The 14,359-nt window shown below is 36.9% G+C and overlaps 2 protein-coding genes across 13 annotated transcripts in view; both read right to left on the reverse strand.

Annotated features, from left to right (window-relative positions):
- Positions 1–4,852, reverse strand: part of LOC111512330 (NACHT and WD repeat domain-containing protein 2) — an 87,367-nt gene extending 82,515 nt beyond the window's left edge. For both annotated transcript variants that reach the window (XM_074180821.1, XM_074180820.1), the window contains exon 1: positions 4,668–4,852. The gene's annotated coding sequence lies outside the window, so the exon portion shown is untranslated. The remainder of the gene's footprint in view (positions 1–4,667) is intronic.
- A 3,941-nt stretch (positions 4,853–8,793) lies between these two features.
- Rhp (GTP-Rho-binding protein rhophilin) overlaps positions 8,794–14,359 on the reverse strand; it is a 144,993-nt gene continuing 139,427 nt past the window's right edge. For all 11 annotated transcript variants that reach the window (XM_074180824.1, XM_074180832.1, XM_074180823.1 and 8 more), the window contains 7 exons: positions 13,769–14,064; positions 12,971–13,212; positions 11,724–12,093; positions 10,993–11,187; positions 10,681–10,910; positions 10,314–10,466; positions 8,794–9,603 (listed from right to left, as the gene is read on the reverse strand). In XM_074180824.1, the coding sequence (XP_074036925.1) occupies positions 9,406–9,603; positions 10,314–10,466; positions 10,681–10,910; positions 10,993–11,187; positions 11,724–12,093; positions 12,971–13,212; positions 13,769–14,064 (1,684 nt within the window). In that variant the 3' untranslated portion in view covers positions 8,794–9,405. The remainder of the gene's footprint in view (positions 9,604–10,313; positions 10,467–10,680; positions 10,911–10,992; positions 11,188–11,723; positions 12,094–12,970; positions 13,213–13,768; positions 14,065–14,359) is intronic.

Here is a 14,359-nt window from a genome sequence, read left to right on the forward strand (position 1 = left end):
ATAGAGAATGGAACATCTGTTTGTACCACTAAGGAGGGCTGTTTACAGTGACATCATTAAAGTTCGCAGTTAACTTCTGCTTCAAAATGACTGTCACGTCAGTTGTCTGAAACTGTCAATTTTGACGTTTTTTGAAGAAATTTAAAAAAATCTGGTAACTTTTGAGAATTTCTAGAAGTAATTCGGAAAAAAAAAATGTCGATTTTTCAATTTTATACTCTTTTCCCTTTATTTTATACACACCACATGTTTTAAAAATTTTTATTCAATTGATTTGAACGAAACAATTCAAATTTAATAATTCTGATGAATACAAAAGCTACATCTATTACACCGTCCAGGAAATACTTTTGTTGCTCTGATGATAAAAAAATCAAATGCACCTGTAGAATTTTGTCTTTTATGGTCCAAAGTTCTTGTTATTCTCAGTTCAATCAAAAACTTGCTCAGATTCATCTTGTAGAAATGTAAATGGATAACTAGTTGAACAATGGCTTCAGTTTTTTATTATTGAAGTATTACTTTGTCTGTATACTGTGCAAAAATTGTATTATATTCAATTACAATTCGTCCATAAATCCAGCTACCTACACTGAATACAAATTGTGGAATTGGCCGCGGTGGTAGTGTGCCCGACTCACGATCGGAAGGTCGTGGGTTCGATTCCTGCCTCGATCATATATTTTTCTCGAGAGAATTTATCTGGTTGAAGCTGGGATGATTCTGCAACCGTGTTAAGAATTACACGTTAAAAGGTAAGACCTCGTTAGTTCTTAGCTCGCAAAAGTTTTTCAACTTCTGAGAGTTGTCGTTCGTGTGAGGGCGACAGCTGATTAACGGAAAAACAGATTTTTCAAAAACAGATATCTTTGAATTCAAATAAAACGGAGTGTGTCTGAGATATCATCGAAATTTTTCATTCGATTAAAAGACCTATTGATTCCATCATGTGTAAAATACAACATCGTTCAAATTTCCGCAACTGCTTCTCTGGGTGGAGCGCATCTAAAACATCCAATTTTCCATAACTCTGACGCATAAATCAGACTGAATTTGACATGGGTTATGTTAACTTTGAGGACCACTGTGGTATGTGGCTCATTCACATACACCTATGACTCGAGAAAATCCCACAAGAAAAGTCTAACGGAGTCAAATCGCACGATCTCGGTGGCCAGTTCACATCACCTCCACGAGAGAAGATCATGCTCTCAAATCGCTCGTGCAGAATATCCAATCTGGCTTGAGCTGTGTGGGACGTAGCGCCGTTCTTTTGATACCACATGTCATTGGTGTTCAGACCATCCAATTCAGGCCAGAAGAAGTTGGTGATCATTGCTTGTCGTTGACAGTAATGACCTGGCCAAAGTCGATTGCCTCGGATTCTCCTGCACATTCTCACAGACATCAGCGATTTTTTTCGGCAGATCTTGCGTTTTGTTGACGTACGAGTGTTGGTTAATCGTTTACTAAACCAGTGGACCATCCACCACATTGAGAATAGTCCTCTGGGTGTTGTTGAATGCTGTATCCGTCCATGGTGATTTGGCAAAGCAGACTGAATAAATGACAACTGATCTGACAAGATGGCCGTTATCTATCGTCAAAGTTCGGAAGTTTCTGCTGGAGGACCCTAAACCGGGTGATTCCCTAAGGTGGCTCACCCCTATAACTTTTTTATTATTGGAAATAGAAAAACGGAATTTGGGGGTTGTGTATTATAGTTCAATTTACATTTTTTGACATATTCACTTGCTTTGCCGTACTTCCGGTTTGACATGAAGTGACCCCAACTTTTGAATTTCAAATTAAACATCATATATATTTTTACCTATTTCGATCGAGAATGACATTCTAAATCCACCAATACTTCACTTGTCAATATTTCACAAATAAAATAATTGTTATTCAAATTTTTATTTTTTGATCTGAAATGCCATGAATCGTGTAAATCGCTTCATTCTTGATCAAGTAACATGGAAAAACAACGACTTTGAGGCTTAAGACGTCACAGTCGTTTTGAGAATTATTTTACAGTCGCAAATATGAATTTTTCCAGTTAACTTGATTTCTTCAAATGGAAAGGGGGTGGCTCGTCGACTTTTTGTGAAAGATCATTTTCTTACGAATAATTTGATGCCACACATTTTCACTTCATTTTCTTTATTTTTCTGAATAATTGCAAGAAAGTCACAAATTAGTCCATTAAGGTTATGAATTTTCCAAATGGCCTCCTTGATCACGGCAAAGTTCAACTTTTTCAATTGTTGCGCGCATCACATTCATTAGCTGTTCCTCAGTGGTATTCTGGATTGCCACTCTTACTTTATGCTCTAGTTCTAGTTCTTCACAAGTAGCTGATGTTGTATTGTGAACCTGATTTTTAATTGTTTTCCAGAGAAAAAATCTAGCGGAGTAAGATCTGGTTATCTAGAATATGAAAAAAATGAAATAATACATTTATGTTAAAACATGACAACTCAAGAATGTACTTCGCAGGCCACTGAATAGATCCATAAGTACCAATTCACTTTTCTGGTAAGGTGTCATTCAGATGTTCTCTTACGACTTGAGAATTATGTGGTTACGCTCCATCTTGTTGAAAATAGAGATTAACTTAGTAAACCAGTGGCAAATATTCAATGAAATCATTAATTCGATTTGTAAGGGACTGTAGATATCTTTCCGCAGTCAGTTGTACGTCGAAAATTATTGGCCCCCAAAGTTTTCCTCCGATAATACCCATCCAGCAATTGAAACTAAATCTCTTTTGAAACTTTTTTTCTTGTATCAGATATAAATTTGTTTGAGACCTGAACTTTTTATTATTCCTATTGAACATAACCAAGTTGGTGAATCGGGTTCCATCTGAATAAATAATTTTAAATGGAAAACGTACATCTTCTCTATATTAAGTCAAAAACTAGTTGCAATAAGTCAATCTTCGGTTGTGATCATTGAGGTAAAGATGTTGGTGTAGTTGGTACTTGAATGATCAACATAGGCCAACACGTCTACTTCTTTTTCTTCACTGACGATGAAGTCATTGGCATTTTCTTCTGGTTCATTTCGCATTTTGCTTTCCAGTTTTGGAAAATAACGCTGAGTGGGTAGCGACGATTAGGGCACCTCTGAGCATAAATTCGAATTGCATCAGTTACATTCTTTTTTGTTTCTCCGTAAATTAGCAACATGTCATTTTTTCGTTTCTAGTATAATTTGCCATATTTAAATATAAACTACACAACAAATAAAGTTTAAAAAGTGACTGCATATTCATTAGCCTATTTGTTTAGGTAGTCCTAGCAACAGCTTCAATTGTTTGTCACGGATAACTAGAATAACAGGACTTGGTGCATAAGTATCGTTTCTTGCAATTATTCAGAAAAATAGAGGAAATAAAGTGAAAGTATGTGGCATTAAATTATTCGTCAGAAAATGATCTTTCACAAAAAACCTACGAGCCACCCCCTTTGCATTTGAAAAAATCAAATTAACTGGAAAAATTCATATTTGCGACTGTAAATTGATTCTTTAAACGACTGTGAAGTCATAAGCCTCAAAGTCGTAGTTTTCCCATGTTACTTTATCAAGAATGAAGCGATTTACACGATCAATGGCATTCTAGATAAAAGAAATTGGAATAAAACTGGTTTTATTTGTCAAATATTGACAAGTGAAGTATTGTTGGATTGAGAATGTCAATCTCGATCGAAATAAGTAAAAATATATGGGATGTCCCTTTTAAAATTCGAAAGTTGGGGTCATTTCCGGTCAAACCGGAAGTACGGCAAAGCAAGTGAATATGTCAAAAAATGTAAATTGAACTATAACACACAACCCCCAAATTTTGTTTTATCATCTCCAATAATAAAAAAGTTATAGGGGTGAGTCACCTTAGAGAATCACCCGGTATGTTACAAATAAAAAACATACTCGTTCTTCAAATTATTCATCAGCTCAGCTCATATGAATGAAAATTCGTGTGGTTTCAGGTTGAATTGGAAGGACTAGAAGAAAAATTTCTGGAGGGGCATTTTTCATAGTTGCTATACTTGCTAGGGAAGAGTTGCTAGGGGAGACCAAGAAAATGAGTTGATATACAACCAATATTTCATCAAAGTTCCAAAGATCCAAGAAGCACCACCATAAGATTAAAATTCATATCCATATTTATCCATAGAACAGGAAGTAAAATATAGAAACATTATTGGATCTTGCATTTTTGTTATAAACGTATCAAGTTCGAGTTGGAACTGATTGAACTACCTCTTGAGCAAACGAGTAAATTAATTCACTACCTCTAGATTTCTTGAACAAGTTAATTGAATTATTTCATTTAAACTATGTTGATGAATGTTTTAGCTTCACAGAAAAGATTTTCATTGATCTTGGAGGATTAACTAAGCAGTGAAGTGGCTTGCTAGGGATGACCCAAGAAAATGAGTAGATGAACAATCCCTGTATCACTAAAATGCGGAAGGAGCAGAATTCGCCTCCATTAGAGTAACACCGTGAAGCATGCTTTTGGACATGTCCATTCTCTATGCACTCAGTTTCTCAAAGAATTTAATAACGGGTCGAGGAATGTATCACATAAGCACCCATTTGTCGTGTACCTATCATTCCTTTTCCCTTTAGAAAACAATCAATTTGGCGCACTCTACCTTCTCAACCGTAGACACGCATTTTTCCCCACTCGAAACTGAGAGTGCTTTTTTCGAAAAGCGATAACGCGTAACGAACTTTCCACCGCGAATAGTTTTTCGATTTCACTACTACGACACCACACTCGCACATAAATAGATACGGTAATTGAAATGGTTAGACTGCATGCTTGACATAAGTCACACACACAGTGCAAGCGATGATAAAATCGATCTTCGGATCGGCGGTAACGGGCAAGCGCCGCACTGTGACGTCAGAAGACGCTCGGCCAGTGGTGGAGGCCTAGGAGGGGCTGAAGCTGTAGGAATATCGAGGGATTGATAACAGAAATTGTGAACTCATATGGACTCATATGGGAAATCTAAGGGGTTATTTATAAATTACGTCACACGAATTTCATGAGTCTCAACCCCCGTTCTTGTCACAGCTGGTCACATTTTGAGACACTCTCTTTAGTGTGACGTCATATTTTACATCTAGAAATGATTATTGAACAATTGAGTTCAGAAATTTGTTTTATTTCAATTTTTTGATAAAATTAACATCAAATCGAACATTTCAAGAAATTAACAAAATGAAAAACGATTAATCATAATAATTGAAGAGCAATCGTAATCATCTTGAGTTCATGGACTTTGAACCCACTTCTTCGAATTATTCATAACTGGTATGACAGGCACTTCATTTTTTTTTGGGTTGCCAATGTCAGAAACATTCGTTGTGTCAATATCTTTTTCATCCAACCATACAGCATCATCGTCATCATCCTAACAAAAAAAATTTGCGGCACGTCTAGCAGCAATTTTTTGAAGACGAATCTTCGCGACGGGCAAAACTTCTTGTTGTTTCTTATGTAATTAATTGAATAGAACTGGCCGATATTTGATGAAACTCCATAATAAAACTCATTCATATAGCTTATTGTATGATTTTCACTATAAAAGGTTTTACAAAAAGTGCGACACGTGTTTTGCTATACAATAACTTTCTCAAGCGTGAAATGAAATTACTTCAAACTTGAATTCAATTAGTTCGGACTTCCATTGTCTGACATAGAACAATTGATCAAAAAAAAAATTAAAAAAAAATGAAAATCAAAAAATGAAAAGTTGAGAGGTTCCAAGCCAAGTGACTTCACAACGTTTCAATTGTTAATATCCACAATCGTCTTGGGGTGATGACTGGACTAATTCCTCCGAGAAATGACTATTTATGGGTCATTCGAGTACTATCATTTATTTCCGCTTTCCTTTTCTGCTTCACCGGTTCAGTGGGAGATGACCGTTTGGCAGGAGTTGGCCATTTTCAGCTTGATTATGGGTTTCCATTTGTTGCATATCTCTACGCTAGCTTGTCTGAATACATTGCTGAACAACATGTATGCGACTTCTTTGAATTTCATCCTAAATCAATGTTCCTCCCTGTGTATGATCTCAGCTTGGGACCACTCGATGTTATGTTGATGGGTCCAAATATGCTCTGCTATTCCTGATTTGCTGGTTTCCCTTCGCTGTGGTGGCCTGGTGAGGCTGCTATGAATAGTGTTTCCGAATCTGAAGCAGGTTCTGATGTTGTACTTGCATCCACTTCTTCTTATCCTTTCTGATAATCCTCTGATGTAGGGAAGTGCAATCACTGGTTGTGACGGCTTCCTTGCTTGTGAAGCTCCTGCTGTCTTTTAGCCAAAGTCTGTTCCACCATCGCTTTGGAGTAGTCATTCCGTTGAAGATCATTTTTGATGATGTCTAGTTCCTTCTCGAGACCTTTCTTAGTATTACAGAGCCCGAAAGCACGATCTGATAGATTCTTGATGATTCCTCTTCTAGTCGATTGATTGTGATTGAAGTCGTGGTTCAGATATTGTCCCGTGTGAGTGGGTTTTCAGTATTCAGATGTTTCCCACTTAGTGTCGGTCCTCTTTACCAATAGGTCTAAGGAATTTGTTGTGGACTTCCTTCTCCGTTGTGAAAGTGATGGAAGGTCTAAGGCTGTTGTTGTGTTTCAGGCGTCTGAATAAATGGGTGGCGATTCTCTACGCGCAGACTTGATCTTCTGTAGGTTTGACCATTTATTCCCCTTCCCTGCTTATCTTCTGCACCGTGTCACATGTATGTACAAAAATGTAAAACAAGAGGAGAATAAATTATTATTAATATATTATATGTGGAATGCTTGTTTCATTCTGGAAACTATTTCTGAATTCCTTTATGTGGGCTTCAAACGTTCTTCCAGTTTGACCTCTATAAAACATCGGACATGACCCACATGATAATTTATACACTCCCGATTTTTCTGAAACTGAACTTTCATCTTCGTTATTGATTTTCAAAGCAATATTTACACCCTTGTTGTGTCAACAATGATTACGATAGGTCGTATAAAATCTGTTTTTCCGTTAATCAGCTATCGCGTCCATACGAACGACAACTCTCAGAAGTTGAGAAACTCGTGCAAGCTGAGGACTAACAAGGTCTTACCTTTCAACGTGTGATTCCTAACATTCTCTATTATTTAAAAAGTTATACAGCCAAGCCAAGTTCATCCGTTTCGAAGAGTTTAGGATGAAAGTTATAGAACCTTAACCTACTTAGGCTAACCTACTACAAATATTTCAAATTTTTTGCACGAGGAAGGTGTAAATGTTGCTTTCAAAACCAACAACAACTCAGACATGCACAATGAGAATAACAGAGGTAGCAAAGGTAAAAGTTCAGTTTCGGAAAATTCTGGAGTGTTTAAATTATGGGTCATGTCTGATGTGTTATATAAATAATCTTGTGTGAATTGGTGGCCTTGTATGATGGAAATTATAGACCACAGATACCACATGATCGTTCAAACAAGTATGCCTCGACACTGGAGATCGTACGGATCTTGTCTCAAATGTGATGACACTCGGAGATCCAAAGCTAGCTGAAGTAACGATGGAGCGAATTCATCTTTGGAATCATACTTTTCTATGGTAACGTACGTGCTTGACGTCTGATTAATTGAAATATGTAGTGGTAAGAACTCCTCTCGTAATACTGGCCAAAGGCTAGTTAGTCGCACACGCACATCCATTCAATGCAGACTTGCAATTATATATGACTACAGAGTTATCTCGCTAATGTATGAAATATACCTGTATTGCTTGCTTTCCTGTCTGTTCAGCATGATTATAAATCATTTACATCTCAAATACATATAATGAATATGCCTAATAAATACAATGAGTGAAATTGGAAGGCTATCCTAGTCGTTTTAGTGAGTTGTTGGTAGGAGAGCTAGGAAAACTTCAAAATGAAATATAGTGATCGGCGAATGATAGCAAAGGTGAAACAGTATTCATTTTAAAAACGGATTTGGTTTCTTTGCATATTATTTTTCAAGACAGTTTTGAATTTTCTTATACCATTTATAGTTTTCAGAAAGAAGGTTGAAAAATTTTGGGCCATAATCAGAAAAATATTCATACTCAATTTGTTGTTATTTAGCCATGATTTGAGTTGCCTCAAATGTTGCCCAGCTGTGTGAATAGTTTCATTCCAGTGGTTGCCTTTGAAAATCATCGGCATGACATGAAATGTGACCTTGAAAATTATCAATGCGGCAAATATTGTTTCTGTATACAAGGAACAATATTGCACCCATTACAGAACCTTGAGGCACACCAATATATAGAATTGATGTTGAATTTTGGGTTTTACCGATTTCAACTTTGGTCCTACCACTGAGATAGTTTTGAGAAAGTTGTAGGGATTTCAAAATATTTTTTCTGAGGCATCCATAAATACTACACTGTTTCTGTTCTGTTTGAAATCCGTTATTCCGTTAATCAGCTGTCTCCCCCATAGTTGAGAAACTTGTGCGAGCTAAGGACTAACGAGGTCTTACCTTTTAACGTGTGATTCCTAACACATTATATTATATTCAATACTCAATTATTATCCAAAGGATACCTCGAACAATGAATCATTGAAAATGTAGAATATAAACTAAAAAAACTCATAACTAACATAATTGACAAAATGAATTCATAAATAGAATGATCAGACCTGTAAAATGACACGTGTTGTAGGTTACCACAAAGCTCCTCAAAAGGGGGGCCTTTTATGAAAGTGATAGGACAAATGAAACTCAAGATGGTTATTGACTAAAATATAATTTCTCATTTCAGAATATAAATATAACAACAAAAATATATCGTGACTGATTCATATCTGTTAACATAAGGTACATCCATTCGACTGTCTTTCTTCAACGACTGACGAAATTGAAGAAGAATAATAACAGATCAACTCATTCGAAAAATATATCTATGAAATATTATACACATGAATATAAATATCATCTCAGTACTTTGACTCAAGCTATTGAAGTCCTGCCTAGTATTAATATCGATTTCAAAGTTTCACTAACTTAAAATGAATTAACTGGAAAATATCCTACATTTCATGTACAGAGTGGAAAATGGATTTTTTACAAAGCACCAAAATTTGTGAAGACAATTTTGGGATTGTTTACTGAAGTCAGTGACATAAACGTCTGTCAATGAAAAGTTCTAGAAACCTTCAAGTGCACTGATCACGAAATCTCTAGCATCACATTTTTACGGCTTCTTTTTTCGCAATAGATAAAGAAAGTGTGGATAAATATACATTTTCAATACTTTATCTATGTTCGAACACCTAAAAAAATGGTACTAGTGAATATAATAACACTCAGTAGGGCTCTGGTAGAATGCCAACTTTTTTTTTATCGCAGTATCACGTTTTCGAAAAAGTCTTTTCCATCTCGAGATGAAGTGTTTTTCTTGAAGGGATTCCAGTTCAACTTTTTATTGTTGTTATGTTGAGCCATGGATCCAGATGGACTAGACATTCCACTTGAAACACCTGAGCTACTGCTATGGGTTGAAACAGATCCCTTGTTGTTATTAGTAGGTTTAGTCGGCTGAAATATGAAAATTTGTAATGAATAATATCAATATAAATAATGAAATTGATAATAATATCAGTATTATTAAGAACCCAAAAGACGCATGTGCAACAGTCCATCTAAAAAAAGAATGATGCGGGGACTACGGAAAGGATATGCAGCTCGTAGATTGAATCATCTTGCACCACCTGGATGCCTGGGAGACGTATAGTTACCTTTATGTGGAACAACTGCACTACCAAGAGATAACCTCAGTGGTGAGAACTGTCTCTGCGGAAAAATGATGCAGGAGAGATTGTGCAGCTCGAAAGCGGAAGTATCCTGTACCATCTGGATGCTGGGGAAACACATACCTTGGGGTGGAACAACGCAACTGCTGTGGAGAACTCTCTCCGCAGCAAGTACCAACACAAACTCCGACATATCTGACTAACAAAACTATCGGAGAAGAACAAAGTTGCTGCAATAAATATGCCGATCTTACTCTACCCGTTTGGAGTAGTAAAGGGAACTCGAGAGGAGCTGTATTAACTAGACGTGAAGATCTAAAAAATATTGCATTTCCATAGGAGTTTGCATCTCAAATCGTACATTCCATGGTGGTACTTCCCACAACAAAAGGGGAGTCTAAACTTTTGTTCCACTCTGGTGAAAATGTGGATCAGCAAGTTTTTGAGGCTATGAACGGAATATCAAAGTTGGAAATATTGCCCGGATCAACTCACCTTCAAATAATTTCTGTCCATGGGTGTAACCAATTTCAAACTCACACATTCTCCTGCATTCTTTATCAAAGTTACTACCTCATCATGAGAAGACCATTTAACGTCTTTATCCGCTACTGCTACTATAAAGTCGCCTTCTTTGATACCACCAGACTGAAACAGAAATATTATATCAGTTAATATGCGAAAACATTCATTTTTCTCAATGAACTCTTTGGTGAGCTCGTTTTGGAAGTTCAATGTGGGCCTATCAGTTTAGTCTGTAGTACATACATACAGTACGATACATTTGGTTATCGTAGCAGACATTTTAGGTCTCTTTGGTGAACATTATTAGACACATTAGGTATGAGTGTATATTTTTTACCTCTGCTAGTGAGTTTTGGTCAACAATTGCTACTATGACTGGTGCGTCTCCTCTGAGAGAAAATCCAAATCCTTCAGAAGCCCTTCCACGGTGCAGCTGGACTAGTCTCGGAGCGGTCCAATGCCTCTTGGCCGAAAATATGGCTATAGGCCCCAAACTCTTGAACAAATCGCTAACCCGATACTGTGCAAAATCTGGGGCGGTGAGAGAGAGTTGAAACTTCGTTGCAGCTGAAATAAGACAATGTTCAGTGGACGTTATCTCATCATTATGAAAATTCACTCAAGGAATTGAAAAGCATCATTTATTCACCTTGAATATCAGGTGGATCTAACAGATCACTGAAGTCATCTTCTGTCTCCGTCGCTGTGTACGCATGTAGGGCTGCTTTATGTGCATTCCTCAAGACAGCTGTCAAAGCATGTTTTCCTCTTAGTTCTCTGCACATCCGATGCAATCTTTGGCCTTCTTCGAACAGAACCAAAGCTTCTCGAAAATGTGCTCTTCCTGAAAAAAGGATCCAAATTATATTTTCTATAATTGAAGATAATTATGATGTATTGAATCGAAATGATTTTGCAAATACTCGTACACCTTTTGTATGGAGTCGATGTCGTTTTTCTTCCAGTAATATTTCAAGGACGCAAAATCGAATGATTGCCTTTTGGCCTTAAAAATACCACCACTGCTTTTCACAAAACCATCGATACTGAAAATACCCAAATACCTTCGTTTTGCTGTGCTAAAATATCTCAAAGTGAATATAAGAGGAAATGGAATCCTCGAGAAAAAAAATGATAAACATTCAGATTGAACTTATTCCAACTCTAACGTCAATATTTAAGTTCTTGTTTTGAATTTAAAAAAATGACCCTCCTATTGAGATTCTGGAAAAAACTGAATCCAAAATGGCATTCTCAAATGAAAAGAAAATGGATCTTAGTCGAGAGAGTGGATTATTCACATCAAATAAAATATTCGAACCGAAGAAGCATTAGCGATGCATCAGAATCGTACGGAATACTATTCGTTCTTCAACTCACCTAGAAGTCTCCTTTCTGTGGAATCCTTGGGCATCCTGATGTCCAATTGAGCAGAACCGGCTTCGGAGTGCATATACAACAGTGTATCTTTCGTGGCATCCGACATACAGGAAGCTTCTTTATGCAAAATCCCAGCAGCGACGTGGTTATGAGCTAGCCCTGTGTAGTACTCCCTCTTGACTTGCACCAAGGACGTCCAGCTGTACGGCACGAAATCTCTGACTGCATCGTTAGCTATCAGAAGATGAACGTCGTTGTAACATTCGGCCAAATGGGCCGCTTCTTGTGATAGGTCGAGGCAGATGTCTACAGACCTTTTTTCTCTGGATTGCAGTTGGAGTTTTTCCAGGAGGCACTCTCGCGCTTGAGCCTGAAATCATTTCTTATGAAGTATACCTCACTATCATTAAAACGGAAAGACGTACTATGGAAAAAGATTAGTTGTGTTATACGGTAGAAGTGATGCCTAGGTTGAAGAAAGAAAAAGGTGAAAAATTGAGATGATATTAAGGTTATAACCAACCAAAGCCAGTATATCCAAAGAGCTCCAGTCAAAACACTATGATTCAGAATCTCTAGATTGTTCAAATTATCTAAAAGGACATAAAACAACTACTCCCCCGGCTAATTCCACGAAGGGCGTTGAATTATATCCGACAGGTGACAGTGCAGAATTCTTCAATGAAGTTATTTCTGCATATGCTGTTGGCGATACAACTATCGGAATCGATTTTCAATTATTGAAACACATTTATAGACACCGGTTTCAAGCCGTTTGTCCACTCATCAGTGCAAAGTGGTGTCTATCATCAACCTGAAGTCGCTGATTTCCCATAATCGAAAATCCAATTCCTTTCAGAGTATCATTCCTTGAACTAGGCAAAAGTGAACGACAAACAACATATTTGTCATCGCCCCATCTGCCTGTGAACGAGGTAACCAACCGCATATCCAAATTTGCCCAATTCCTCATATAAGGAAGAAAATTTCACAAATTGAGTGGGCATACTGGATTGTTCGTACATTTGATGAAAACAGAATATCAACACAGAAAGAAAATTATGAAATAACTTAGCAACAGCCAAACCTGAAAATAATATAGTCAAATATATACAGAAGCAAGAAATTGGCCTTTGAAAATTTGTGAAATACTCAGTACTCGGTATATTTTGAATATCCTGAGATTTTGAACACATCAGGCTTTTTCAACTGAAGAACTCTTCAATTATTCACATGTAAGAACTTACCAACATCAACTGAACAAACATTTCAAGCATTTCAGGTCCCAAGTCCATCGAAGGGGCATTCGTAAAATTTTCATTGATGTACCTAAAAGTACCTGCTGCCCTGAGGAAATTGTCGACTGCGGCATCCAATCCCTTGGCGGTGGATCTGTCTTGTTTGGCTCCGATCTGGGTATATACAGCTCCTATATTGAATAGTACACATGCTTTTTCAAAAGCTACAGTCCTTTGACAAGATGGCACACCTAAAAAAACATTAAAATATTAGTTTATATTATTTTATTACTGAAAATGTGAACTATAAAGTATTCATTAAACGAAATGAAATGTTTCTACTGAATTTTGGTGGTTAATATACAGGGTGTTTTGTAACTACGGTACAAAACTCCAGAGGGTGATTCGTTGGGTCGTTTCAAGAAAAATAGTTTCTATGAACATATGTCCGGAGTTGCTTCGTTTCTGAAATCTGGGGCGTCGAAGTTTAAAAAACAGTGTTTATGAAATATCATAAATATCTCCACACCGATTGGGTTGAAATTTGCTAGTTATTTGAAGCAATAAGACGCCTATTTAGCCCGATCTAGATTGTAATTATTATTAGTAGCAGAAAATATTGCTGAGATGAATCCATACAATGAGTTGAAATCAAAAACTGAATGATTGATAATATCTTTCAACACTTTATGATGTTAGATCACAAGTAGCCCTGGTTCTAAATTGTTGCAATTTGCAGAGTCTCAAGAATGACGGTTTATCATAAATTTTTCAAAAATTCACCATTAAAAAAATGTATTGTCTCACCTGTTAATGAATCGAACCATTCAAAATATATCCCCAAAGATCTGTCTGGTGGAAAAAACCTCCTTTCCACGAAGTACAGCTGGTTATAATATCTGAAGAGCAGAGCTATGCCAGAAGCGTCCCTCAAGGGGGTACGCATTGCTTGCCTTGTGTCCATGAAATCCGAAATGGCATCTTCGTATTGGTTAGCGTCTTCGCTGTAGTGTTCCAAAATGAAGTCTTTGAAGGGATCCCGTAGGTCTATTTCCTTCGTCTCCTTCAAACCCAGGGGGATCATGGGCATCACGGCATCGGTGCTGCAGATGCAAAGAAAGAATTTCTCTTTAGCTGCGCGGTACATAGAAGAAAAATCACAAGGGAGTTTGCTTGTGGGATATTACAATGAAAGTTGAGCTTGTAGTGGTTCTTTGACCACTAGTAAGGTGAATAACATTATCATAATGAATGTTTTCCCAAAGTGGTATTGAATTTCTTCTTAGCCAATAGTAGATTCAATGTTTGTGGGATTGGGAAGATAAAAAATTGTATGTGAAAATGTTTTTTGGAAATAAATTAGAGTACCTAATGATTTCATGGGTTTTGCTTATGTGT

Source organism: Leptinotarsa decemlineata, unplaced genomic scaffold, assembly GCF_025532065.1.
Source record: "Leptinotarsa decemlineata unplaced genomic scaffold, Ldec_3_MD MMD2_tig00026307_RagTag_RagTag, whole genome shotgun sequence".
NCBI classification, from domain to species: Eukaryota; Metazoa; Arthropoda; class Insecta; order Coleoptera; family Chrysomelidae; genus Leptinotarsa; species Leptinotarsa decemlineata.